This window comes from Setaria viridis, chromosome 3 (genome assembly GCF_005286985.2).
Source record: "Setaria viridis chromosome 3, Setaria_viridis_v4.0, whole genome shotgun sequence".
In the NCBI taxonomy this organism is placed as follows: Eukaryota; Viridiplantae; Streptophyta; class Magnoliopsida; order Poales; family Poaceae; genus Setaria; species Setaria viridis.
The window spans coordinates 6673100-6699843 of NC_048265.2; the positions used below are offsets into that span (position 1 = coordinate 6673100).

A 26744-nucleotide genomic window follows, 5' to 3' on the forward strand; every position below is an offset into this window, starting at 1 on the left:
TAACTCTTATAGAGTAACCGCCACTACAAGTAGACATGTACGTCTCTTTGTAACTTTCCAATTGACAATTGAGGAAACTACAAGCTCCCCACGTCGTGTTGTCGTATTCAATAGAGGACTAGAATGTCTAACATGATGACAAAATGACACATATTTGTATTTTGTCCGTTTATTTCAAAAGTATAGTCAAAATCTAGCTAATTTTACCAAATCTGTAAGCTGCCCTACATCATGAAGTCAAATATATACCATGCAAATTTTCACAATGGCTTGCATGCAGATCATTCTCCACGTTTTTTTTCTCCACTTAATTTCTGATAAACAAACAGGCTGTAATACTTATTAATTACTTGCTGTGTGGATGGAAAATACAGATGCAAACGGCTCCTAAGTTAAGTCCTATGAGAGGAAAGGAAGTTGGTTTGCTACCTCACTGTGTTTCCTTCCGTTTCGGACGGACAGGGGCGACTACGCCCCCGTAGCAGCTGGCCTCCGATCCGATCCAACCAACTCACGCGCCCCCCGCATTGCAGTGGCCCAAAACCCTCACGCGACCCTCATTCCCCTCGCGTGGATCCATTGCAAACCCTCGCGCTCCGCGACGCAGAGGGATCGACCACCGCGGCACGCCTCCTCCCTCGCCACCACGCTCCGCGACGCGCGGGATCCCTGGCTGCCGTTTCTGGTCGCGCTGGCCCGCGGAGCAAGGCGCGAGGAAGGTGAGTGAGGTCGCGGGCGTCAGACGCCGACGGTCAGGGCGCCGCGCGGTGCTCCTCCCCCACTACGTCCGCTATAAGATCGGCAGCCCCCAAAGGTACACAGATATACAACGCTCACTCGCCTCACCTTTCTTGCCTTTTGCCCGTCTCTGCAGGAGAGATCGAGGAGTGAGAGGACAATGGCGGCGAGGGAGACCGGCGGGATGGCGGTGCGGTGCGCCGGGAGGATCGGGGTTGCGGCATCCGTGGCGGTGAACCTCGCCCTGCTCGTGATGTACATCCGCCGGCGCTACTTCGGCGGGAGCCGATCCGGCGAGGAGAACACGGTGGAGCCGTCCAAAGGCAAGCCGCCGGTCACCCCCGACTCTGTCGTGAACCTCGACCAGTGAGTGATCAAAATCCATCAATCGATCTGTTTTTTTTTTCTGTCTTGATGAGTCCATCCATCTTCATGATGAGATCCATGCATGTTGTTAATTACTGTACACTCGTGGGTTTCTTTTTTTCTCTCTCGGTGTCCTTGCAGTGGCGACCCGACTATGTACAAGAAATTCTGGAAGGGGATAGGACACCGTGCGACGATAGTGATCCCTGGATGGCAGACGATGAGCTACTTCTCCGACCTCAGCGGCTTCTGCTGGTTCGTCGAGCCCGGGTTCGAACGCGAGGTGCGCCGCCTCCACCGCCTCGTCGGCAACGCCGTGGTCGAAGGGTACCACTTGCTCGTCGGGACCGGATCCACGCAGCTCTTCCAGGCTGCGCTCTATGCGCTCTCGCCTGCTGAAGATGGCAAGCCCATGAGCGTCGTCTCGCCCGCGCCTTACTACTCGGTAACAACAGATCCATCATTCATGTAGCTAGAGAAATGAAGTTTGGTGAATTTGAGCAGATCAGGGTTGGCATGTCTAAAACAAGTGCTTACATAAATATATAGACTTCATTTTCTAATAATGCTCTTGGTAACATTGATTTTGAGTGTGCGTAGTCCTACCCATCGGTGACTAACTACCTCAACTCCGGGCTCTACCGCTGGGATGGCGATGCCAATACGTTTGATGGCGACACCTGCATCGAGCTCGTCTGCTCACCGAACAACCCTGATGGCAGCATCCGAAAAACCACCGTCAAGGCCAAGTACGGGAAGACAATCCATGACTTCGCCTACTATTGGCCGCAGCACACCCCCATCACCGAGGCAGCTAGCCACGACATCATGCTGTTCACCGTTTCTAAGTGCACTGGACATGCTGGCACAAGGCTAGGGTAACCATCTTTCCATACAGGATATAGATTGTTAAATACAAATATGCGTGCATAATATCGTAGATAGTTTTTCAACATTAATGGTTGTTTCATGAATGTTTGCAGGTGGGCGTTGGTGAAGGACACGGAGGTTGCCCAGAAAATGATCAAGTTCTTGGAGCTAAACACCATTGGTGTGTCCAAAGACTCGCAACTTCGTGCTGCAAAGATCCTGAAGGCTGTTTGTGATGGCTATGAGCTATCGCCCGCTAGCGAGGCAAACCGCCTCTTCCATTTTGCTCAGCGAAAAATGGCAGAACGCTGGAGCAGACTTCGTGCTACTGTGGCAGCCTCAGGCATCTTTAGCCTCCCAAATGAGCTCTCTGGGTACTGCACTTTTGCTAAGGAGATAGTGGCAGCCAATCCTCGTAAGCATCACACTTCAAATTTTCATTTTGCACCTAACAATATAACTATAGTTGTTAAATACTATTTTGGAATACTTTTCTACCTCACATTACTGCTCATAGTTAATTTCTTATTGCTTGTTTTTTCTAGCATTTGCATGGCTCCGTTGCCACAAGGATGGTGTAGAAGACCTGGAGGGTTTTCTACGTGAAAACAAAATAATGACTCGAGGTGGACCAAAGTTTGGTGTGGATGAGAGGGTTGTGAGGGTCAGCATGCTTGATACAGATGAAGCCTTCGACGTGTTCATCAATCGTGTTGCCTCCTTAAAGTGAAGCCATGAATGCCTTCAAAAACTACTGTCGTGATTGCAAGCATGAGATGCTATTAATGTTGCTGATTTAATGGAAGAATGTACTAGCCAATTTCAAGTTCAACTTTTGCATGTTGCGAGATTCTACCCAAAGCATTGCCTTTTACTTGTTAGAATATTCAATGTTATATGTTATAAGTATGAGTAGTCATGATCAACTATTCATGTACCATAACTATATTGGGATAATAATAATTCATTTTCAATGCTACAATATCATAGTATACTTTAAATGTATCATTATAAAAAATAATAGGATACACATGAAGCCCATACCTATATGAATAAATGAGTGTTTTTGAGCTAGTCTTTAATTACTAAGCTAAGATATTTTCTATAATTGTTAATTATTTTGTTAAAAATAGTGACATAATCATACTCAAGGAATTGTTGATGGTTATGATTGCAAATATTCTTTGATAACACTAGGACCATCTCATATCACTACATAAAACTCCACTATCACAACTAACTATCAGTATCCAATTTATTTTGGTTGTGTTTTATGTATAATAGTGCGAATTCATACTGTCTAACTCTCAATAACTATCGTATTCAAATATTCTTTCATGTTGCTAACACTTCATGTGTATGTAACTAGTAGTGACAAATGTGATAACATATAAAGATGCTCCCGATCGAGTCATGGCACTGATAATCTATAGCATGGTATGTGTATGTCTATCGTCTATGACTGCCCCCTATGTGTAATTCCTGGCTCTGCCCCTGATTGTCAATACACTAGAAAATGGTATTTATTATGTCAGCTTAAGGTATTTATGATCCAGCAAGGATTTTTTTTGGAAACATGAACTATAAAATAATTTATTTCTTGGCGATAACCAAGCAAGTCACGAATACATATTTATGGGTAAACTTTGGGGGCTAGATCGAAATATTTATAAGACGCATGAAACAATGACAACATAATTGCTTGGATATTTAGGGGCTAGATTAAAATATGACAGTCTGACTTGGGACTTAGATCAAGATTGCATCTGGCCATTGATTTTGGTTTGAATGGATCAGATTTAAAGACTGAATGGGTATATGGACTTCTAATCTTAGCTGTCCACATCCAGATAGGACCACCTAGAATAGGGTCGGTGACGGCGGTATGACCTTATTTCACCGGTGAGCATCGAAAAAAAGAAAGTGGGGATGTGGAGCTTTTCGTGCCTTCAATTTGGGTGGAGAACTGGAGATGCACAATGGGTAGTTGGTGACGATGAGGACTAGTGCAGGGTTAGAGCTTTGTGAGGATGGTGTCACAAGCTTGGATTCTCATAAAGAGGCGGCAGGGTGGTTTCGTTGGGTCCCTATGATTGCAACAAAAAAGTGAGAGCTATGGGAAGTGGCTTTACAGCAAGGAGAACCGGCACAGGGTCTTCTTACCATGGTATCTATGGCAATGAACAGAGACACTGGAAGGAAGTGGTTGTGAGGGTGGCTAAAGGGGGTAAATGAGGAGCACCATGGCATGGTAATTGTAAGGAAGGAAAGGCTTAGGGGGAAGCGGATTTGAGCGGCAGCTTCCACAATGATGGCCACTTGAATGGCAATTACATGACATTAGGGGCTGATTAAGTACGTAAATGAGCGAGTGAGGGTAGGAAGGGGTTAGTGATCTTGAAGGTAGGGCTAGGGAGGAAGGTGAGTGGTCGGTGTGGCTAGGAGCGGCCAACAACGGTGCTATTGTGCTCAGACGCTTAGCTTAGGGAAAAGAGAGGGAGGGAGGAAAAGGGCAATGAAGGATGGAGTTGCATTCTAGTAAGGGAGAAAGAGGGATGGATGAGCCAGGCACGCCCTTAAAAGGTGAGTACTGTGGGCCGGCTGGAAAAAGGAAGGAAAGAAAGAGAGAAAAGAGATGTTGTCCAGGAGCCATATGGATTTTGGCCCATACAATGTTTTAGCATTTTTCCCGTTCCAAACTTAAAACTAACTCAAACTATTCGAATATGAAAAAAATCAAACGATAAACACTATGTAGTCAATATGTATGGTACAGACAATTATATCTCTTCTTGATGTTGGACATGTAAACATAATGTGTGATTGTGCGCGTGATGTGTTAGAACTTGAACTTTATGGCTTGTAAGAACTTGTTTATGTTAGGATGAGAACTATATGATGTAATTCCTTGTTTTAGTTTTATGGTATATGCATCACATTTATTTTTTATTCACTCTCACACTTGTTGTTGCAACCTACGAATGCCAAGGGGAGTTCTTGCAAAATTTTTTTGCCAATATGTAGATTTGATCACAGAAATCAAAGTTTATTTATAAATCATTTATAAGTTTGTCATTGATCCCCGTAAAAGAGGAATTCCTCAAAAGTACGGCTAGGTCCCTTGAGGGCTTTAAATAATTAATGACAAACGATTAAGGAATTATTGTGCTCAGTGAGTTTGTTAATAGACTGTCTATTGGAAGAACAAGATATTGGTGACACTCGAAAGAAACAAATAAGAAATTGATGGCATGATGCAAGATACTCATTAAAAGAGGTACCCTTCCGTCCTGGAGTTCAAGCGATTACAATTTTTTTAGGACAAACTTAAGCAGGATAGGAGAAGATGCGTATGCCTCCAGTCTAAACCAACTAATTTACTGAAAGGGATAACCCACGCCCTAAAAGGCGAGAGCGGTGTTTTGCTTTACCATGAGTTAAGATATGGTTTCATGATATACCATAATCCTTTATTATTTGTTTACAAATTTAAAGTGATAGGAGTATAGTTGAGCACATTGTGAGTAGATTTTATTTTTAATATATAACATTAATGATTGGCAGGATTCTGTCCAAATTGTAGAAACAAACCAAAATTGCATAGATGAGAGATTAAGCTGAGATAACGAACACCATAATCGTCCGGGTTCAATTTATTCCATGGTTGGTTGCTACCACTCCATGCATATTATTCAGTCTATGTCTATTCAGTTTATGGCGGAGAGGCGCTGCACGAGCATGTCGAACACTTGGTCCCTGTCCAGCATGTTGATCCTGACGCACCGCGCGTCTCCTCCGAACTGCTTCCCGCCGCGAGCCACGATCTTGTGGCCGGCGAGGAACTCGGCGCAGTCCTCCACGCCTTCCTTCTCGCACCGAAGCCACGCGAACGCTGCAAATTAGAAACAGACCAAATCCGAGGATAATTCAGAATCGATCTGTTGAATTATGCGGTGGCAATGGCGAATCGCAGTTGATTGTTACCAGGACAAGCTGCCACGGTTTGCTTGTTGAAGTCGCAGTAGCCGGCGATCTCCTCCGGCAGGCTGAAGGCGCCGGAGGCCGCCACGGTGGCGCGCAGGGTGCGCCAGCGCTCCTCCATGCGCCGCCGCGCGAAGTCAAAGAGGCGGGGCACAGCAGCGCCGCCGTCGCCGGCCGGTGGGGCCTCGTAGGCGTCGGAGACGACGCTGAGGATCTTGGTGGCGCGCAGCTGCGAGTCCTTGGACACGCCGATGGTGCTCCGGTCGACGAAGTAGACCATCTTCTTCGCCACCTCGCGGTCCTTCACCAGCGCCCACCTGAGGAAACCACCCATCGCCGCCGTTGTCAGAAATGCGCCGACGCTGCTGCATTGCTTGCTTTGCTCGCCGGGAATTGGACAGACATCGATACGTACCCGAGCCTCGTGCCGGCGTGGCCGGTGATCTTGGACACGGTGAAGAGCATGATGTCGTGGGCGGCGCGCCCGGTGATGGGCGTGTACTGCGGCCAGTAGTAGACCAGGTCGTGGATCGGCTTGGCACCGGCGGCGGAGCTCATGACGGACTCGCGGACGGCGCCGTCGGGGTTGTTGGGCGAGCAGACGAGCTCGATGCACTCGCCGCCGGCGAACGTGCTGGCGTCACCGGCCCAGCGGTAAAACCCCGAGAGCTGGAGATCCGTCTGCGGCGGATACGACTGGCACGCAGGACAAAAATCACCAAATCAATTTGCTTGTTTTAAATGATGTAATATCTAGCAGCAAGGCTAACACTCTGTGCTGAGTGATCTCACGGAGTAGTACGGCGCCGGCGAGACGACGGGGACGGGCTTGTCCCCGCGCGCCGGCGAGCTGAGCGCGTACATGGCGGCCTGGTAGAGTTGGGTGGCGCCGGTGCCGACGACGAGGTGGTAGCCGTCGACCACGGCGTTGCCGACGACGCGGTGGAGCCGGCGCACCTCGCGCTCGAACTCCGGCTCGAGGAACCAGCAGAGCGCGTCGGGGTCGGAGAAGTAGCTCATCGCCTGCCACCCCCGGATCACCGTCGCCGCGCGGTCCCCGACCTCCCGCCAGAACGCCTCATACATCGTCGGGTCGCCGCTGCACGCACGGCAAACCAAAGCCTTGAGATCACCTGCTCTGTCCGAGACGCAGTTACCTAGCTAGTGCCGCGACGCGACGTGGCGAGGGAAGATGAGTTAGCGGGCGCGCACAGCTCGAGGTTGAGGACGGCGTCCGGCGGGAGTGCGACGGCGTGGTCCGGCGCCTCGGTCTCCTCGTCCGCCAGCAGCGCGCCGTCGTCCGCGCCCGACCTCGCCGCGCACCCTTGGCGGCGGCGGCGGCGCCCGTCGACGACGTAGCCGCGGAGGAGGTACGCGAGGGAGGCGACGTTGCACAGCAGCGTCGCCCCCACGGCGAGCCCGGCCGCGCCGGCCGGCGCCCACGGCCTCTCACCGCCACCGGCCACCATCGTCGCAACGGGAACGGGATACTCGGAAGCGAACACGGCGCTGCCGGCAGGGCAGCGGCGGAGCAGCCTTATCTTGCGGCCGTGCTGCTGACAACGAGGGCGGCTGGCGAGCACGAGGAGGAAGCGGCCCCTGGATTTAAAGACCCGGTCGGTGCTCACGACACGCTGCCCGCGCATCGCACGCGGCGTGCCGCGGCGCTGGACGACGAGGGGAGAGGCGACAGGAGGCGGAGGCGGTTGCTTGCGGACGACGGCGGCCGTGCCTTTTGCGTCGAGCTTGTTGCAGCAAACTTTGGAGCGACCGATGGCGGCGAGCCCGTTGCAGCGAACTTTGGATGGATCGATGGTGCACGAGCACAACCCCGGCACGGCTCGTGCGGGAGCAAGGGGCTCGTGGTGTGTGGTCCTGGGGCTGACACTGGTAGCGCTATCCAAGCAGGCTTGGATTCGTGGCACAAGGAGGAAAGTGTTGTGTCATGAGCGAGACGGGTGCGCCTGGAAATCGTTCCGCTGAGAGGAGGAATTCTGACGGTGATTGTATCGAGCTGTGACGTTTCTTGGATCCATTGCACGCGACGGGGGGGTTCAGTAACATCGTAAAAGCAAACTTCAAAAGTTCTTGTACAGCGACAGATCACGCTCCGCTACAAGACATTTCTGAGTATCGGCAACCCCGAAGGGCGAAGGCGGCGTCCAACGAGTCATCGAAAAGGAAAACATCGTCTGACGAGATGCCACAGGGCGTGTCGTCTCAAGCACAAAAATACAAGATTCTACCTGGAATCACTCGCAACAGCGATAGGCGGCAACGGCAAGTATGCGGGCACAGTACAGAGCACGTGAACGGCCCCTCATGCCAAAACCAAACGCCTTGGCACAGAACACTCAGATCAGGAAATAACATGGTTGCTCGTGCATCATCATAACAGCGGGTAACAGTTAACTACAATTGACGTTGTAAACTCAATGGTGGATGTAAAAGAATGGTGGCACCATGACTGTTCAGAGATATACACAGGCAGCGCTCTCTGCTCAGGAACCAGCCCGGGCAGCTCCGCTCACCGCCCGTACCAGCTCCTCTGAGGCTGGGTGTCGGCATCGTTCATCAGCTTGTCGAGCACCATGTTCAGGTCCACGTTCTGCCCGTTCTCGGTCAGCTTGCGCACTGTTGCCCTGACCTGCTCTTTCGAGAACCCCATCGTGGCCACCTTGTCGATCACGTCGTCGATGGGCACTCTGGTGCCGGAAGAGCCACCTGGTGCAGAGCTGACTGGTGCGGCTTGGGGCAGCACCTGAGCTGTGGGGAGCCTGCCATAGCCGCCGCTTCCCCCGGGAGGGGCAAAGGGCGAGGGCTGCTTCATTCCAGCGTTACCATGGTGGGACGGAGACCCGGTGTAACCATAAGAATCAGAGAAACCACCTGCACCTGGTGGTTTGTATCCAGCATTATAGGGCGGTGGTGGCCCAGAGTTTGGCCTGACAGCAGGAGGAGCCTCATACATGCCAGGGTTTGGCCCGTAGAAAGGAGCAGCAGGTCCGCTAGGGGGTGGCATGTAAGGAGGCGGTGGGCGGACATTTGGTGGATAGCTCTGAGCAGGAGGGCCATACGGTGCTGGCTCTTCAGGTTGCTGGGGCACTGGGGGTGGAGGTGCAGCTGAGGGGTTAACAGTTGCAGGATGGGGAGGTTGAGAATATTGAGTAAACTGAGGTGGGGTTTGGTAATGCTGGGGTGGTGGAGGCTGTGCCGCCTGAGGCTGCGGACCTGGTGGAGCTTGGAATTGCTGGTGGGTGGCCTCAGTTGGCTGTGACGATGGGGCATAATAAGCTTCCTGTGCTATGGACGACACTGCAGGTGCTGGCAGAGCAAGTGAGACTGATGTAACCTGGGGAGGTGGTACATGGCCAGGGAAGTGGGGTGGAGGTTGGTTTTGAATTGGAGGCGGAGGTGGCGCGGTTGGAGCAGGAAGAGCAGGCAGCGGTGCTGGTGGTTGGGAAAGGGGAGGGGCTTGGTTCTGCAATTGAATGGTTTGCTGGGGTGGAGTTGGCTGCTGCCGTGAGTCTGCCTGCCCAGCATCAGCATTTTCTGATTGAACATCTTCTGCTTTGGGAACTTGGAGCTTTGCAAGCTGGATCTGGGTCTCAACAATTTCCTGCTTGTCACGCAAAATCTGCACACCTGCTTGAACCTGCAAGTTGTGAATAGAGGGTTAATCATGGAACTAAACATCACAACTGTTATGGAATTATGGTACACAACAGATTGGTACAAATGAGCAGCAAATGAGGAGTTGCCTACAATGGCCCAGAAAATTATAACAGGAAAATCACAATAGAAAGATAAAGACCAAAGAGTGACACAGGCGGACATGCCACACGAACACACATAAACCATCAGACGAAGCACGCGTGATACAAATGTAAAAGTTAATATAAATGGAAACATAAAGCAGGACAGCACATAAAAATGGTTTTCATATTACAAATAACATAGTCATAAATAAAATTGATGTTGATACATCTACATGCTCCCAAAACTTTGGTTGGGGCTGAAAGAAACTTTATACTAACACAGAAATTCAGATGGTGGCATATTGCCAATTCTCCTTACAAATTAGCCAAAGATTATACAGCACATCCCTAGAACAGATAAAGTTAGCAATCATAAACAATGATACGAGTTTAAGTACCCAGCTGCAACCTATGAACCGCTAGAAATAAAAATAGAAATGATAACAATGCATATAAGTGATATAGGTTCAATGTCAGTAGTAAAACACAAAAATGCTTGAGTATAGAAAAAGGTTGTATAAGAGAGTCACAAACATAGGTGAGGTAAAGAAAGAGATTAGATATTCAATACTATAAGAAGATTAGAACTAAAATAATGGTTCATTCTCCAGCATAGAAAAGAGGAGAGAGGACACACAGGGAGGAGGAGGGTGTTACAGCAACAGGATCTTACCTCACGCAGTGTGTTCTCAAATTGCCTCAGTTTTCCATCAGTACTTCCATTGTTGTTCCCAATGGTTAACTTCAGCTCACCAACAGAGTTCTCAAGATGGTACGTTCTGTCCTCCAGCTGTGAAAGCCTTGAGCTTACACCTTCAAGTGCATGTAGAAGATTGTCAGCATATTTCTTCATGGTACGATCGATATCCACTATAGTGACTGCACTAAAGTTGCTCCTCTCTTCTTCATGGCTAACTTTCTTTAGCACGTGATGAGGCTCCAATACACCAGAAGTCTGCACCATAGGAGAATTGACAAACAATTATAATCAGTGATTATAACAAGGCAGTGATATCAATTATAATCATGTGGATTGACAGACAATCATTATTCATGCATCATGTTGAAAAAGACAATTTATGCTCGACTGGTTATTACAATTTACAGAAATAGATGAAATGAATGGACTTGGGATTCTGTGTCCTGCATGTTAGAAATTAAACAGTGGTCACTAAATTGCATGGGCCAAACTAATGATTCTTGTATTAGAGCAAATAAGAAGTATATACTATCATGAATACATAAAGTGCGCATAATGATGACATAATGCTGAATTTGAAAACACAAATATAGTGCTGACTTTGCAAGCACACATACAGTATGAATTTGAAGCATGGAATGTAGCATTGTAACCTATATCACTGAAAGTTCAACAATGCTGGAGGAACAGGCATAAGGAAGTTAACACACTGAAATGATAATGTTTTTTCCTGAATGACTCCAGTAAAGAAAAAGCACAGCCAGTAGTTTTTCTCCTAACAAAGTCATAGAAAACAACATTCACATGAATGCACTATACAGAAAATAAAAGGCCCATGGTCAGCAAGTGCAGCCACAGAGAGCACAAAAGCAAGGGGTAAACCACAGAGCACAAAAGCAAGGGGCAAATTTTGAGCAATGTTTTTAAGGACACATATATGTAGCACTGCTTTGAAAAAGATAAGAGCACAAATATATAGTGCATTGTACCAAGATAAGTTGCTACTGGAAGGCTGAAACAATTGTACAAGGAGTTAGAGAACTCATTAGTCATATCGATAGTCATTTGCAAATTCCGTAAAGAGCCTAGGGCTTTGTCTATAGGATAAGCCAAGCAATGGCAACTCGTAACAAGAAATCAAAGTCATCATACACACTGTAGATAAAGGAAAACGCATCACATCTGCATATACTCTATTTTTTTGTGAGGAATCTCTAGGCATCAACTTTCACAAACAACGGAGCCAAAAAGGCTACTTCCTTTGTTTGTCTTTATGATGCCAGGAGCAAGTGAGCAACCGTACCAAATCCTTCATTCCCAACTAAATCGTGAACTACGCCGTCACCAACTACTTAATCAAATTAAACTCCCAGTGTTACGAAGCACGCAACCTAAAAACAACTTCGACAATTTTTGTTCGATTTGCGAGTGAAAGGGCACTATGAACAGATCCATCTATCAGCTGAGCCGTCGGCGCGGGGGAACGAGCAGGATAGTATACCTTGAGGGGGTTGGGAGACGCGGCTTTGGAGTCGAGCGAGCCCCAGGCGCCCGCCGCAGGGGCCGAGCCAACGGGGATGGCGCTGGCGCTGGCGCTGGCGCTACTGGCGGGGCGGATGGGCTGGAAGTCGTAGCTGGGCAGCACCTCGCCGTGGTGGGGGCGGTGCGCGTGGCTCTCCGCCTCCTCCTGCGGATCGGGGCTCATCAGATCGACCAGGCCGCCGGATGCCGGCGGCGAGGACGCGGCGGCGCCGGAGGCCGCGAGGCCCTGGATCTGCTTGTCCATGAACTGCGACGCGTTCATCGCGGCGAGACGGCGGGTGAGCCGATCAGAGCTGCTGTTGGGGGCGGAAGCGGAAGCTTATGCTTGCGAGGGAGGCAAGTGATTAATAATTTTAGTTAATCGATTTATTAATTACCCCACGCGATTAAGCCGTGCCGCTTGGGCTGCGTCTTGCGACTACGCGTAGTTGACTGAACATTTGGAGTCCTTTTCGGTAAACAAATTGGGCTAGGCTGGCCTGTTAGGGCCTGCTCCTTCTTGATATGCTTTACCACCATTGGGTGGGCCGAAACCGATAATGGGCTTATAGAAATTGGCCTGACTGGAGGAAAGGCCCAATCGAAACCAAATGTCGAAAAGCCGACGCCGTCGCCGACGAGCACGACGGCACGTCTCGGTCGGTTCCTCTCCTCTGCCTCTCGCCTCGGTCCGGCGGCGGCGGGGGGATCGGGGCGGCCGCGAGTCCGTCCCTGGTGCGGCGCAAGCGCGAGGTGTGTACTCTCTAGAACCCACTTACAGCTGGAGGCTCCTCGTCTCCTCGCGGCTTCTCTGCAACCGATTCGCGCTGCCGCGCAAATCGAAGGGAACGGAGAAGGAATTCCGAATTGCGGGAGTGGTTTGGTTTTTCGAGTAATTCTTCTGGTTCGAATCTCAAGAAAATATAGGGTTTAGATACTGATAGTTTTGTTTTTTTTTTTACTTGAGTCTTAGGAGTGTGCTTCAAGTTTAAGATGCCATCATTCATTCCTTCATGATTCATGAATTCATCATAGCTAAGCTGATCCTTTTTGACTGTGCAATGGCAGCAAGCATCCTAGGATGATATGTGCCTTGCATATATGTATCAGAGGAGCTGCATGGGCTGGAGGTGACATTCCAGTACGCACAACTATCTGGTCCCCTAATTTACTTAGTACCAACGGTGACCCTGTATTGCAGCTTCCAATGCACAGTGCGCCATGGTGGCCTGCCAGTGTGGAGTCGACTTCTCAACGGGATTTCAAGGTCGCTTGAAGGCACGTGAATCCTTTGTTCCGGTTTTTCGTTCATTGATACTAACATCTTCTTACTGCTGTTGGTTATACAATTACAAATTTCAGAGTATTGATCTGTTTCTTCTCTTTTTGATTTTTTGAACGAACATCCTCTTTTTGATTTTATGATCATTTCTTCTTCTTGTTTGCTATCCCTTGTCTAGCTTTTGGCAATTGAACTACTACTTCTTTGAATCATCTGTTAGATGCTGGTTGTGGAATCAGGAGGGCTGCGGCCTTCATGGAGAAGATGAAAAAGTGAGGGACAGATCGAATGGGCACTCATGATCAGATACTGCTAACTTTTAGGTGGCCTAGCTGGCAGAGAATTGAGAAAAGTAATTAAAAAAACAGTACTAGACCAACCTAGGAGGAAGAGGAACTAGTTGGCTTTTATATTAAGAAGAAAATAGAAACCCAAATTCACCTTAACAAGGACTTAAACTTTGGTTGTCTGAGTGTACATCCACAATTCCACACGCACAACCAACTGAGCCAGGCTCAGTTCCTTGAGAGTTGGGAAAAGTAGCAGTTAACCACACTTAATACAAGGGACACAGGTTCTCACGTTCTTGAAAATGATAAACAGATTCTCTTGCTAGATGATACAGAATCAGCAGCGACAGATTTCATCTGTTCCTCCAAATTTCATGTTAGTGCATATGTTTGGTTTTTTAACTTTACTGTATTGCAAACGTAAAGGTGTTTTCCCTAGAGTCGGAGTAGGTGTGCATCTTAAAATAAACACCATGAAAGATGACTTTATCATAATATAAGATATAGCTCGAATGATATTTACAGTTGTTCTTTTATTTTTGAAAGATCGTTTACAGTTGTTCTGATCTTCTTGCTATGTTATCACAATATCAACACTGCATTATACCTTGTAGTACTTTATCTTCATTGATTTATTTGCGGTGCACCGTGCACCGTACTCTCAGTTGATAGTTGCCTCAAACACCCTTGGTTAAGATTTCATGGCACGAGACTATAAACTTGTTTAGCAAGGGCCCATGCTTGTGAGCTGGAGCCTGGAGAAAACAACTTTCTCATCAATTAGCATTTAGAGAAATAAAAGTTCTGCATGACATCAGTTTGGTCTGCCTTTTGGACCATGACATACTGCCCGGTTCTACCCTTCTGCTTTGCAAAAAGCTAACTTGACTTCATTTTTGTCTTATTTTTTGGATCATGGCATTCTGCCATGATTCTTTGTTTTGACACCGTCCAAGTGTAAGTCCACCCATACTTTTGAGCCATTCCTGCTTCTCTTTAGTTGTTATATACCTACAACAATGGACAGGTACCTTAATTTCAGGAACCACTACAAGGTGATGCAATCCATCCCGCAAATTGTTACATTTAGTGCATAGTACAGCTTATATTACATTTGGTTGTCTCTGCAATGCTTTCCCATTAAGTCCTCGCACAAAGTTGGTTCGCATAAAGTTTTCTTTTTTTTAAACGAATGGGCACGAGATTGTGCCTATTTCATTGATAGAGAAGGGAGTTACAGCCAGCTAACCGGTTAGAATACATGTGACTACACAATTACTCTTTAGATGAAAACAACGCTAAGTCCTTTGCCTTGCTATTATCCACGCTCCGGCTTCTTCCTTTATTTTTGCGACTAATGCGCTGGTTGCCATCTCCTCTCGATTGAATACACGCCTGTTCCGTTCCTTCCAAATTTTCCATATTTTTTTCTCGAACGACGCAGGAGAGCTGCGTGTCATTTCATTAAGAGAGAACAAATTTCCCATATGATGAGCAGTGCAATGGAGCACATTCCCTTCCTGGGGACTTCTATTTTGGTGGTCATGTTTATCGCATATAGTTTTCAAATGTTCTGGATCATGTAAGCTCGTTCTATACCTGAGCTGTTTTGTTATGCCTTCATCTATCATTAAGATAAAGTGTCAGTCCACTAACTGTTCCACTGGCTGGTAGAGTCTATACTTGTGTTCAGGTGCACTATCAAGCATGGTGAATGCATTTGCATTTACCTCTCCTTTATCATGAGTTCTTAGGTGTATTTTACTGTAGATGCAATTCTCTTTCACGGTCAATGCAAGGATTCTGTCCTCTGTTTTGGAAGCATGTACCTAGGAATTTAGGTTCCTGTATCATGTCGATATTTGACCATGGAACTTCGCAATTATTTCAAGAAACTAACATAGGAATATGCTGTACATGAACTGGAACCTTAGTACGATGAGTCGATTTCTCGATGACTCGATGAGTGATGTTCTCAGAAGTACACAACTATCTAAATGAACAGAACTTCTGATTTTGCGCGAGATCAGTGCAATAGAGTTGTGGAACCACCGCAACTAGACATTCTTTTTTTCTAATTGCATGACCCATTTAATCTCATACCTAATTTGCACTGTCATCAAATAATCTATTTCCAATAGCATAGCCATGCAGTGAAAAGAAAAGCTAGTCTTTCTTGGGAATCGTTAACAACCTTCTAATTTCTGGTGAAGATTGAAGCTGCTGGTGGACAAGCAACGAATATACCGCATAATTACGTTCATATCAGTGTAAAATGTGCACACCCACCTCAAAAACAAAACTAAAGTGCATATGATAAAAGCTGATTAGGTCACAAAGTGGAGAAAGATGGTTACAGCTATACTATATGGATACTTTTGGTTTAATTGCTGCTTAGAGCGGAAAGAGATCAAAGGACTCCATTCCACTACCCATAGAACCCGGGCACTGCTCTCGAGATGTTCTCTAAAGAACAATTATCTTGGTTAATTAAATAATGACTAAATATGTATAGCTTCAGTGTGAATTGACAACTTGCCAATTTTATATTTGAGTTTCTAATCATTCCACTGTGCGTGCCAAAGAACTGATTGATTTGTGCAGTCTACAACTCTATATTTGTATTTCTTGAATTAGTAGGTTTACAGTGGAAATTGTGAAAGGATAAGGGCAACTGTTTCTTGCAAGCTAATTGATGGAAAATAGGCCGATTCACAATCCATTGGAGTGCAATTTATCACTATCTGTCATATGACTTGTGATTCTGGATGATACTGCTGATAAATTCTTCTATTCATGTCTTCAGGAAGCAAGCATATGATTTGGATTGGTGTTCAATGATGTTTATATTGAAGATTTATGATCTTGGTACAGAATAATTGATTTTAATCTATGGTTTTATTTGGAAATGAAATGATTGCAAGATTTATGTCTGACATTCATTAATTTGACATCTGACGCTCAGCTGCTGCTCTGAAGTCTGAAGCTTATTTTATTTCTGGAATTCTGCTTGTAAAATGAGAAGGATTTACCTGATTATAGTTCCTTGAGTTTGCAACTGTGAAGGCTTCTATCGTTTTCAAGCATGTCAAGGCTACAAATCTGAAGAAGAAAATATGTATTAACCCTGCTATCTTCATATTGAACGGCAGGTACATTTTGTTCCTCTTAGAATCTCCCTTTGAAATGTGGAATGTACCGCTGAGCAGGCGATTCTGTTTGTTTTCCCCTGCATAAGCATCACCAATTTTGTAATCCTTCTCAAAAGGACAAAAATTTGGAAACTAGTTGCCACCCCCACTCCACGGCTCCTTTTGTTCATCACTCGTCACCAGTTAAGTGCTATATTCACTTATTTATTGCTGATTCATGTCTACCCTGCCCTTAATTGCTCGCATTAAAAATGTCCACCTCCCCCAATGATATCTGTGTTTATCTGTTCCACCATCACTTTCTCACATGATGTCTACCCTTGTCCTTGTGTATTCTATTCTCCATGTCTTTAACCTCTCCATGTGTCCTACCACCTCATCACCCCTCATGCTGTCATGCATAGATTCTCTCCTTGTCAATGTCTCTCATGTACACCATTTTCATCCTTACTGTTACTTGCAAGCTAGCTTTTGAATATTTCAGTTCTTTTGCAAGCTAGCTTTTGAATATTTCAGTTCTTATATTCATACTCTCTCCTTTTCCCCTTTTAGTTTGAATTTTGTCCACCTTTGCTTCTCCTAATCGTGAAACTCACCTTGGCTTTTGGTTTGTAGGATTAAGTAAATTTAGCTACACCCTAACAAAAGATGAAGCACATGATTACCAATAGCCACACCATGTCTACAAGGGCCTAAAAGAAATGGAATATTGTTGGGTGGATGCAGTCACGCGGAAAGTATCTCCATTCTTCAATAGTCCACTGCCTCACGTGATCACTTGATCGCTTTTGCTTAACAAAATCAAAGATAAATATGCCATACTGAGATGCCTTTCAACTACTGGTTGATTTAAGTACCACTACACGCAGCATGCACAAGCACCATGCAAAGAACAGATACATTGACATTTTGCCAACAAACCTGCCAATGCCATATGCATCAAGGAACAAACTGGCGCAGGTGAACAATTTTGGGTCGGTAGATCTGGATCATGATGTGGTGAAAACCTTGGAAACTGTGCATTGTGCAAATGATTGTACTTTTAAAAACTAACTCTTCTATCAGTATTCAACAAGCATAACTTCCTCACTTCATCTGCTTCCTGTCTATGTAAAGAATTGTTAACCTTTCAGTGCCAGCTTTCAGCTTCCCTGCTGCTGCATTGTTACCCGCAATATTCATGAACTCTGCTCATAGATTGGTTCATGAGCACTTATGTGCCTTGAGATTTTATCAGCAGTAACCAATTTCTATTGTATTGTACTTTGTCAGGTTCATCAATCAATGAGTAAACATTGTTCCTCGGCCTAGTCAATCAGAGCATGCAAGTAGTAAGTCATTGATTTCATGGATTACTGATGGTTCTACTTCGACTTTAATCTCTGTACATGTAAGTTATCAGAGGTCAGGGCACTTATCTCTGTACATCTATTCTTTTTTGCAGTAACGGGAGTTTGTACCATAACCTTTTCAGGTAAAACAACACGCCCTGCAACAGAAGTTCTACTTCCAATGTAAATCCCCTGCAAGTTCCATTATCTTCTACAGGATCGGGATCGGTAACGCAGCTGTGGTTACTCAAAACAGCTCATTTACCAATGGGAATTTGGAAGTGCAGGAAGGTAGATCTAGATCTGTGTGCCTGCAAAATTTCCTGCCCTTTTGCCAGTATATATATTTCATCTGCTGGATGGCGGCTTCCTCTACATTAATACCAAGTACAACGGAGCAGTAATTAACAAAGCATGTAACAGTGGAAAGGCAAGATTAGATCTAACCCAGGGCATGTGACAGCGACTCCATTGAGGGGTTTGGATCCAATCCTCCCAGTATAATCTGCCAAGGAACAGCCTCTGCCATTGAGGTTTATATAATTGTTACTGCATGGAATGAACTGGCTCTCATTCACCTCTGTGCCATGTGTTGCCACTGGGTCACCAGCTGTGATGTCTCCTTTTATTCTCCTTTTTAACTTTCAACTCTGGAGATTCTTACTATCACAGCAGTTCAATTGTCACCCTGCAATGATTGTAATTACAGTGCAGGGCTTACTGGTTGTTTATGCCATGACATTAAAGCAATAGCTATATTTGTTGCGTTAATTAACAGTGGATGATCAACAAAGTTTCAAGAGAAATTGTGTTCATATGCATTCAAAATTTCAAATAAAAGGAACATGAATGTGGTAGTATTTTATCTTCTGGCATGAATGAAACTCGTCTGAACCTGCCTCCTTGTTTAGCTGAACGATTTTTCTTTTCTTTGTTCTGCAAATTTTACTAACTCTTCTGAATTCTAAAGTTTGCAGTTAGTGGGTATGCTCAAGGTATGTTGCAAGCAATACTGCAGAAGTCCACTGATCGATGTATCCTTTTATTGCATCCCCATTTCTTTCAAGTCTCCGTTCTTGTCATTCTTTTGTTCTTGAACTTCAATTGTGACCCTGTAAAGCTTAAAACTGCAACCAAGTCCTTGCTTGCTGTCAAAAAATGCTTCTCTAACCGCCTGTTAGTTTATCTTATCTCCCGTGACACACAGGCTTTCCATGAAGTTACTTAACTGTCTGCCTGATCTGATGCCGCCGGTGTGGTTCTGCTCTGAGGTGAGGCGCACCATCTTTTCCTCTGAGCATCAAGGCTGTTGCCGCCATTAAAAAAACTGTCTTGCAAAGCAATTAGTCATTGGTGCGTATGATCCCTACCAAATTTTTTAAAAACCTAACCCTCCAATCCTACCAGTAACCTAGCATTTAGCACCAGTAATTACCCTGCGCTAGAGGCCACAAAGATGGACAGAGGTGTATTCAGTGTTCAGCACTGACCTTGGATCCAGAGATTCTGCAGGCACAAAAACACAGCTCCATTTCTCCATGACCTCATCAAACTCTACACTACAATACACCCTTTTCCTACCTCTCTCAACTATAGCCTATTTAGATCTCACTTTCTTGTTCTTACTGCTAACCTTTGGCCTCCTTCTTCCACAGCAACTACAAGCATATAAAAACCTTGCACCATCTCTCATGGCCTCTCTTTCTCTCTCTTCGTCTTCCTCCCCTGTTTGTACTAGTCTTGCGACATAAGCAAGACCAAGATTTGGGGGGCAATTAGCAGTAGTACGTTACAGTTCTACAGAATTATCGTGTTCTTGGTCATACACTTACAATTCAGTACAGGTGTGCGTGTTTGTGTATGGGTCTTGGCGTTATGATGAGTAGGAGAAGCAAATGGCGGGCGGCGGAGGCGGCGCTGCCCATGGCGTGCGCGTGGCTGCTGCTGTGCGTGGGCTGCGCCGTCGCCGTGGACGAGCAGGGCGCGGCGCTGCTGGCGTGGAAGGCCACGCTGCGGGGCGGCGACGCGCTGGCCGACTGGAAGCCGAGCGACGCGTCGCCGTGCCCGTGGACCGGCGTGGCGTGCGACGCCAACGGGGGCGTCACGGAGCTCAGCCTGCAGTTCGTCGACCTCTTCGGCGGCGTTCCGGCCAACCTCACCGCCCTGGGCGCCACGCTGTCCCGGCTCGTCCTCACCGGCGCGAACCTGACGGGGCCTATCCCGCCGGCGCTCGGAGAGCTGCCGGCGCTAGCGCACCTCGACCTCAGCAACAATGCGCTGACGGGGCCGATACCGGCGGGGCTGTGCCGGCAGGGGAGCAAGCTCGAGACGCTGTACCTCAACTCCAACCGCCTGGAGGGCGCCCTCCCGGACGCCATCGGCAACCTCACAGCTCTCCGTGAGCTCATCATCTACGACAACCAGCTCGCCGGCAGGATACCGGCGGCCATCGGGCGGATGGCCAGCCTCGAGGTGCTCCGCGGCGGCGGCAACAAGAACCTCCAGGGCGCGCTCCCCACGGAGATCGGCAACTGCTCCCGGCTCACCATGATCGGCCTCGCCGAGACCAGCATCACCGGGCCGCTGCCGGCGAGCCTCGGCCGCCTCAAGAACCTCACCACGCTGGCCATCTACACGGCGCTGCTCTCTGGGCCGATACCGCCGGAGCTCGGCCAGTGCACAAGCCTCGAGAACATCTACCTCTACGAGAACGCGCTGTCCGGGTCCATCCCGGCACAGCTCGGCGGGCTCAGGAAGCTCACCAACCTGCTGCTGTGGCAGAACCAGCTCGTCGGTATCATCCCGCCGGAGCTCGGGTCGTGCCCCGGGCTCACCGTGGTGGACCTGTCGCTCAACGGGCTCACCGGCCACATCCCGGCGTCGTTCGGTAACCTGTCGTCGCTGCAGCAGCTGCAGCTCAGCGTGAACAAGATCTCCGGCACGGTGCCGCCGGAGCTCGCCCGGTGCACCAACCTCACCGACCTCGAGCTCGACAACAACCAGCTCACCGGCAGCATCCCCGCAGTGCTCGGCGGCCTCCCGTCGCTGCGCATGCTCTACCTCTGGGCCAACCAGCTGACGGGCACCATCCCGCCGGAGCTCGGCCGGTGTGAGAGCCTCGAAGCGCTCGACCTGTCCAACAACGCGCTGACGGGGCCCATCCCGCGGTCGCTCTTCGGGCTGCCGCGGCTGTCCAAACTGCTGCTCATCAACAACAACCTGTCCGGCGAGTTGCCGCCGGAGATCGGCAACTGCACGTCCCTCGTCCGGTTCCGGTTGAGCGGCAACCACATCGCCGGCGCCATACCGGCCGAGATAGGCAAGCTTGGGAATCTCAGCTTCCTTGATCTCGGTTCGAACCGGCTGTCCAGCGCTCTGCCGGCGGAGATATCCGGGTGCCGGAATCTCACCTTCGTCGACCTCCACGACAATGCTATCGCCGGCGAGCTGCCGCCGGGGCTGTTCCAGGACTTGCTCTCGCTCCAATACCTCGACCTCTCCTACAACGTCATCGGCGGCACTCTCCCTTCGGACATCGGCATGCTCACCTCGCTCACGAAGCTCATTCTCAGCGGCAACCGGCTGTCTGGGCCGGTACCACCGGAGATTGGTTCGTGCACCCGGCTCCAGCTCCTCGACGTCGGCGGCAATTCACTTTCCGGCAAGATTCCTGGTAGCATCGGCAAGATCCCGGGGTTGGAGATCGCTCTGAACCTCAGCTGCAACAGCTTCACCGGCACAATCCCGTCAGAGTTCGCCGGGCTTGTGAGGCTCGGGGTGCTCGACGTGTCACACAACCAGCTCTCTGGTGATCTCCAGACGCTCTCCGCCCTCCAGAACCTCGTGGCGCTCAACATATCCTTCAACGGCTTCACCGGCCGGTTGCCGGAGACGGCGTTCTTCGCGAAGCTGCCCACGAGCGACGTCGAGGGCAACCCGGCGCTGTGCCTCTCCCGGTGCGCGGGCGACGCCGGCGACCGCGAGCGCGACGCGCGCCGCGCCGCTCGCGTCGCGATGGCCGTGCTGCTGTCCGCCCTCGCCGTCCTCCTCGTGGCCGCGGCGCTCATTCTCTTCGGCCGGCGCCGGCGCGCCGTGCGGGCCGGCGGCGAGGACAAGGACGGCGGCGAGATGTCGCCACCGTGGAACGTGACGCTGTACCAGAAGCTGGAGATCGGCGTCGCGGACGTTGCGCGCAGCCTGACGCCGGCGAACGTCATCGGGCAGGGGTGGTCCGGCGCGGTGTACCGCGCGAGCCTCCCGTCGAGCGGCGTCACCGTCGCCGTCAAGAGGTTCCGGTCGTGCGACGAGGCGTCCGCGGAGGCGTTCGCGTGCGAGGTCGGCGTGCTGCCCCGGGTGCGCCACCGCAACATCGTCCGGCTGCTTGGGTGGGCGGCCAACCGCCGCACGCGCCTCCTGTTCTACGACTACCTCCCGAACGGCACCCTGGGGGGCCTGCTCCACGGCGGTAGCGCCGGCGGCACCCCCGTGGTGGAGTGGGAGGTGCGGCTGGCGATCGCCGTCGGCGTCGCCGAGGGCCTCGCGTACCTCCACCACGACTGCGTGCCGGGCATTATCCACCGCGACGTCAAGGCCGAGAACATCCTTCTCGGGGAGCGCTACGAGGCGTGCCTCGCCGACTTCGGCCTGGCCAGGTTCGCCGACGAGGGCGCCAACTCGTCGCCGCCGCCGTTCGCCGGATCCTACGGCTACATCGCTCCGGGTAATCTTCGATAAGCTTCAATTTGCCGTTAAAATTCGTGGAACCAACGCGGAATTATTGATGGCTTGCATTTGATGGGCGCAGAGTACGGGTGCATGACCAAGATCACGACGAAGAGCGACGTGTACAGCTTCGGCGTGGTGCTGCTGGAGATGATCACCGGGCGGCGGCCGCTGGACCCGTCGTTCGGCGAGGGGCAGAGCGTGGTGCAGTGGGTGCGGGACCACCTCTGCCGGAAGCGGGAGCCCATGGAGGTCATCGACGCGAGGCTGCAGGGCCGACCGGACGCGCAGGTGCAGGAGATGCTGCAGGCCCTAGGCATCGCGCTGCTCTGCGCCAGCCCGCGGCCCGAGGACCGGCCGATGATGAAGGACGTGGCGGCGCTGCTGCGCGGCATCCAGCACGACGACGGCATCGAGGCACGGAAAGCCGGAGGCGGCGGCGGAGCGGAAGCAGAGGCGGGAGTGGGGAAATGGGCCGACCCGAAGCAGCCCATTTCGCCGACGAAGTTGATGGCTTTGGCCCAGCCAGCCCAAGCTCAAGCCCAGGCCCGGGAAAGTTCAGGGTCACAGAGCCTGCTCAAGAACCGGGAGGGATGATCTGGACAGATGGGGCCCGCTAGCAGTGTGCGGAGTTGACTAAACGAGGGTGTACACACCTCGGGGGACCCTAGAAAAGATGGATCGCCGGTCAGATATTGTTGCGCTCTGTTTGAGAGTATTAGGGCTGCGTCGTTTTGCTAGGTGTACCCTAGTGTTTGTGGGTACTAAATGGAATCTTTGTGGTAGGGAATTTAGTGATATAGGTGATCCATAGAGGTGGGGTCATGAGTCATGGAAAAAGCTAATAATGTTCTGTACCATAAATCCGGCATAGTGCAATGGAGGTTAGTGTAAATTATATGATTGATAATAATGCATCTGTGATCAATGAAGATGTTTGCCAAAGAGAGCACATGACTCCCATATCCCCTACTAGCCACTGGTGCCCGCGCTTCGCTGCGGGTGACCTAATTAGTATAGCACCAAAGCATATAGATTATGCATAATTCCTTGGGAATAATTTTGGTATTGATGGAAACGAACATGGCTTTACTGCCATTACATCACAGGGCAAACTAAACATTCAAACCTCACATGTCACCTAATCTATGGGCCAGGAACAACCGAAATCATGAGCCATACTATGCTGAAAATATCTGTACCATGGACGTGATCCAAACGTGGATCGAGTTTCGAGAGTTCTAGTTAGTATTTAATAAATAGGAACTTTGATTCTTCGACCGGCAAAAAAGTTGTTTAAAGTATAGTTCGATTTGAATTTTAAATGAATTTATGTCTGTTTACCTAAAATTCTGGACATTCTATCTTTATTAAACACATGTCTATCGTACCACATGATTTTACAAAATTTTTTGGTGCTTCTATGGCATTTTCTTATTTGCTTTGTTCTGCTTTAATTTTTTCCATGACCATACATCATTTCTAATTCAAAGCCTGGAGTCAGCCAGCTTTTATGAGCTCATAGTCAACAAAGGAAATAAACTTTTTTTGATACTTTTTATTCCCTAGCAATCGTTTCAAATTAATTTCCATGAATGTCTTCTCTAGTCCATTTATAAAATGTAATTAGAACTTTATCCCACCTGTGAACAATACCTGCCAATGAGAGGCCCTAGAGTTTTTCTTTCTGTAGTTGCATTTTATATTACACCCTAATTTGCACTTAAGCATATAAAAAAATTATCACATCTATGATGCCAGTAATTTTCTTTCTAATTTAAAAGAAAACAAATTAGTTCTTAAATATAATTCGATACATGATTGATACCCCTGGTAATGGATAGACATATGTACCACTAATTATTATGAAACATTAAAAACTTGAAATTGTGTTTACCTCTTAAGAACAACTGTGTACATGTTTTTATTTGCTATTGATGGCTACTTAGTCTAATTTGTTGTTAGTAAGTGCACAAGTACGGATACGAAAAGTCAAAGGCGGCAATGGCCGCCTTTTTGGTAGTGTATCTATTCACAATATGTATGTGCTATACACATATCTAGATAATGCACCATACATGGACAAGTGAGCTTCGAAAGGGATAAGGCCGAATGTAGACCTAGGTTTCCAGGACTCAAGCACTTTCCCATTTCTCATATACCCTGTCGCGTCACCAGTCATGAACAAAGCCTTGTTCTTAAATCCACCACAGATTTTTTTTACTTAGATCTATCTTTCCCCAAATGTTGGCTAATAAGTTCGTGGTAATAATGGGTGCTACGGGCATGGGTAAGACGAAGCTATCAATTGATGTGGCCAATGCAAGGTAATTGGTGGCGAGGTGATCAATGCCGACAAGATGCAAATTTATGCCGAACTTGATAGTACCACCAATAAGGTGAGTATGCATGATCGATGTGGTATTCCTCATCACCTTATTATTGGAGTCGCTCCTGCTACTACTCATGACTTCCATTGTAAGGCGTAATCTCATGCCAGTCGTTGTAGGTGGACCCAACTCACTCATACATGGACTCCTTGTTGATTACTTTGATTCCTCACTTGCTAATCCTTTTGTTCTTGCCAATTATTGGCCATCCTTGTGATTTCAATGCTAGCTGCTTCCTTTGGATCCATGCTAATGAATTGGTTCTCAATGAATATCTCAATCACCGTGTCGATGACATGGTGGATGCTGGTTTGGTCAAGGAGCTGAAGGATTATTTTGATGCATCTAGCAATTATGGGTGCGATTGGTTTGCTGCACACCCCCTCGTTCAGGCTCCCCACGTGCGACCTCCGTGTGATTGGTTTCTTGGGCTCGTTGCTGGGCTTGGCCCACAGCATGCAAAAGGGCACTTGGAGCCTGGCTCCCGAGGTGCGGCCAGATCCTTCATTTCCTCGGAGCCAGGCTCCTGGGATGCGGCGATGGCCGTGAGGGCGAGCATGTGCAGGGCGAAACTGCATGCATGCGTCCACGTGGGAGGCTCTAGGGTTACCGCCCCAATTTCGCGCCATCCGCCGGCCATAAATCCTCACCGCTCCCCCTCCCCCTCCCCCTCGCGCACTCTTCACCTTTCGCCGGCGCATTGCAGGTGAGAGGTCCTCCACTTCATCTCCCCTTCTTTCTATTTTTTTGATCTGCGAAGGCTCTGATCTCCCTTCCTCTCCCCTTTTCTTTTATTCACAGCCTCGAGTTCTTCACGAATCTGTGCTGCAAGGCAAGTGATTTCTCCACTTGTCTCTGGTTTTTGTCAATTTCATACCCCTAGCGTATGTGAAATCACATCGATTCGTGACTTAATCATGCAAAATATGTAGTCCCCCACTGGATCTGCCATCATTTGTTGTTCAAAGGTAAGAATCTTGCTTTTTCTCATTCTGGATCTCGAGTTGTGCTTCCATGTTCTTGTATTTCAGTAGGTTGGTGACTCGAACGAGGTGTTCTTTTGTGCAAGATTTCAAATATGAGTCTCCCCTCCCTCTGGATGTTGTTGATCTGTTCGTTGACCAGCTTCCTGGTGCTTGTGTTGTGGTAAAATAAAAAAGCCCTTACCCCTCTTCCCAACCCCTCTATTGAAATCCTATGGTTGCACATAAATGACTATACGATGCTCTGAATGATTATTCTGTGATGGAAATGATGATGGATTCATATTATTCATGGTTGATGGTTCATCATATTCTGAGCACATATGTTCTTTGCCAATAATTTGTGCTATCTAATCTGAGCACACTTGTTCATGTCAATGATGCCTATCTATGCATCTGAGCACACTTGTCCATGTCAATGATGTTTGTTACATTAAACTGAGCATACTTGTCCATGTAAATGATGTCTATTATATTGATCTGAGCATAGTTGTCCATGTCAATGATGTCTGTTATATTGATCTGAGCATAGTTGTCCATGTCAATGATGTGTGTTTTCCTTGTTATTTATGTAGACGGCTCTTGAAGACAAGAGACGCATGCTTATTGTTCATGCAGCTGCTCTAGTGACTGCCATGTATGCATTCTTCCTGAATAGGA

At 48.4% G+C, this 26744-nt stretch overlaps 4 protein-coding genes across 13 annotated transcripts; 2 read left to right on the plus strand and 2 right to left on the minus strand.

Annotated features, from left to right (window-relative positions):
* Positions 1-623: 623 nt before the first annotated feature.
* Positions 624-2922, plus strand: LOC117850582 (tryptophan aminotransferase-related protein 1). Its single transcript, XM_072292281.1, has 5 exons — positions 624-1104; positions 1246-1549; positions 1705-1982; positions 2088-2389; positions 2520-2922. The coding sequence occupies exons 1-5, from the start codon at positions 899-901 to the stop codon at positions 2702-2704; spliced, it is 1275 nt and encodes a 424-aa protein (XP_072148382.1). The 5' UTR covers positions 624-898; the 3' UTR covers positions 2705-2922.
* A 2629-nt stretch (positions 2923-5551) lies between these two features.
* On the minus strand, positions 5552-8169 carry LOC117848362 (tryptophan aminotransferase-related protein 1). The gene is made up of 5 exons (XM_072292612.1): positions 7168-8169; positions 6748-7054; positions 6371-6651; positions 5959-6272; positions 5552-5866 (listed from the first exon to the last, which is right to left on the minus strand). The coding sequence occupies exons 1-5, from the start codon at positions 7599-7601 to the stop codon at positions 5682-5684; spliced, it is 1521 nt and encodes a 506-aa protein (XP_072148713.1). The 5' UTR covers positions 7602-8169; the 3' UTR covers positions 5552-5681.
* Positions 8170-8317: 148 nt separating this feature from the next.
* LOC140222339 (uncharacterized) lies at positions 8318-12292 on the minus strand. The gene is made up of 3 exons (XM_072292611.1): positions 11915-12292; positions 10387-10668; positions 8318-9610 (listed from the first exon to the last, which is right to left on the minus strand). Exons 1-3 carry the CDS (start codon positions 12215-12217, stop codon positions 8483-8485), a joined length of 1713 nt encoding a protein of 570 aa, XP_072148712.1. The 5' UTR covers positions 12218-12292; the 3' UTR covers positions 8318-8482.
* A 248-nt stretch (positions 12293-12540) lies between these two features.
* LOC117848361 (uncharacterized) lies at positions 12541-23660 on the plus strand. 10 transcript variants are annotated; one of them, XM_072292610.1, is made up of 8 exons: positions 12541-12687; positions 13003-13064; positions 13136-13216; positions 16317-16374; positions 16472-16658; positions 17931-18048; positions 18133-22709; positions 22794-23660. In XM_072292610.1, the coding sequence occupies exons 7-8, from the start codon at positions 19850-19852 to the stop codon at positions 23306-23308; spliced, it is 3375 nt and encodes a 1124-aa protein (XP_072148711.1). In that variant the 5' UTR covers positions 12541-12687; positions 13003-13064; positions 13136-13216; positions 16317-16374; positions 16472-16658; positions 17931-18048; positions 18133-19849; the 3' UTR covers positions 23309-23660. The 10 variants fall into 10 exon arrangements, with proteins under 10 accessions (XP_072148711.1, XP_072148708.1, XP_034585621.1 ...); XM_034729730.2 differs by adding exons at positions 17274-17618; positions 18103-18132 and having other exon boundaries at positions 12564-13216; positions 17931-17989; positions 18207-22709; XM_072292609.1 differs by having other exon boundaries at positions 12564-12826.
* The last annotated feature ends 3084 nt before the right edge of the window (positions 23661-26744 follow it).

Bases quoted from the DNA above. Each gene is read 5' to 3' on its own strand.
- LOC117850582 (XM_072292281.1), top strand. From the start codon at position 899: ATGGCGGCGAGGGAGACCGGCGGGATGGCGGTGCGGTGCGCCGGGAGG. The intron at 1,105-1,245 runs GTGAGTGATCAA...GTGTCCTTGCAG, and splicing joins TCTGTCGTGAACCTCGACCA to TGGCGACCCGACTATGTACA. The intron at 2,390-2,519 runs GTAAGCATCACA...TGTTTTTTCTAG, and splicing joins GATAGTGGCAGCCAATCCTC to CATTTGCATGGCTCCGTTGC.
- LOC117848362 (XM_072292612.1), bottom strand. From the start codon at position 7,601: ATGCGCGGGCAGCGTGTCGTGAGCACCGACCGGGTCTTTAAATCCAGG. The intron at 7,055-7,167 runs GTGCGCGCCCGC...CCGTGCGTGCAG, and splicing joins GCCGTCCTCAACCTCGAGCT to CGGCGACCCGACGATGTATG. The intron at 6,273-6,370 runs GTACGTATCGAT...TGGTTTCCTCAG, and splicing joins CACGCCGGCACGAGGCTCGG to GTGGGCGCTGGTGAAGGACC.
- LOC140222339 (XM_072292611.1), bottom strand. From the start codon at position 12,217: ATGAACGCGTCGCAGTTCATGGACAAGCAGATCCAGGGCCTCGCGGCC. The intron at 10,669-11,914 runs GTATACTATCCT...CCTATGGTGCAG, and splicing joins CGTCTCCCAACCCCCTCAAG to ACTTCTGGTGTATTGGAGCC. The intron at 9,611-10,386 runs GTAAGATCCTGT...CACAACTTGCAG, and splicing joins TTGAGAACACACTGCGTGAG to GTTCAAGCAGGTGTGCAGAT.
- LOC117848361 (XM_072292607.1), top strand. From the start codon at position 19,850: ATGGGTCTTGGCGTTATGATGAGTAGGAGAAGCAAATGGCGGGCGGCG. The intron at 22,710-22,793 runs GTAATCTTCGAT...TGATGGGCGCAG, and splicing joins CTACGGCTACATCGCTCCGG to AGTACGGGTGCATGACCAAG.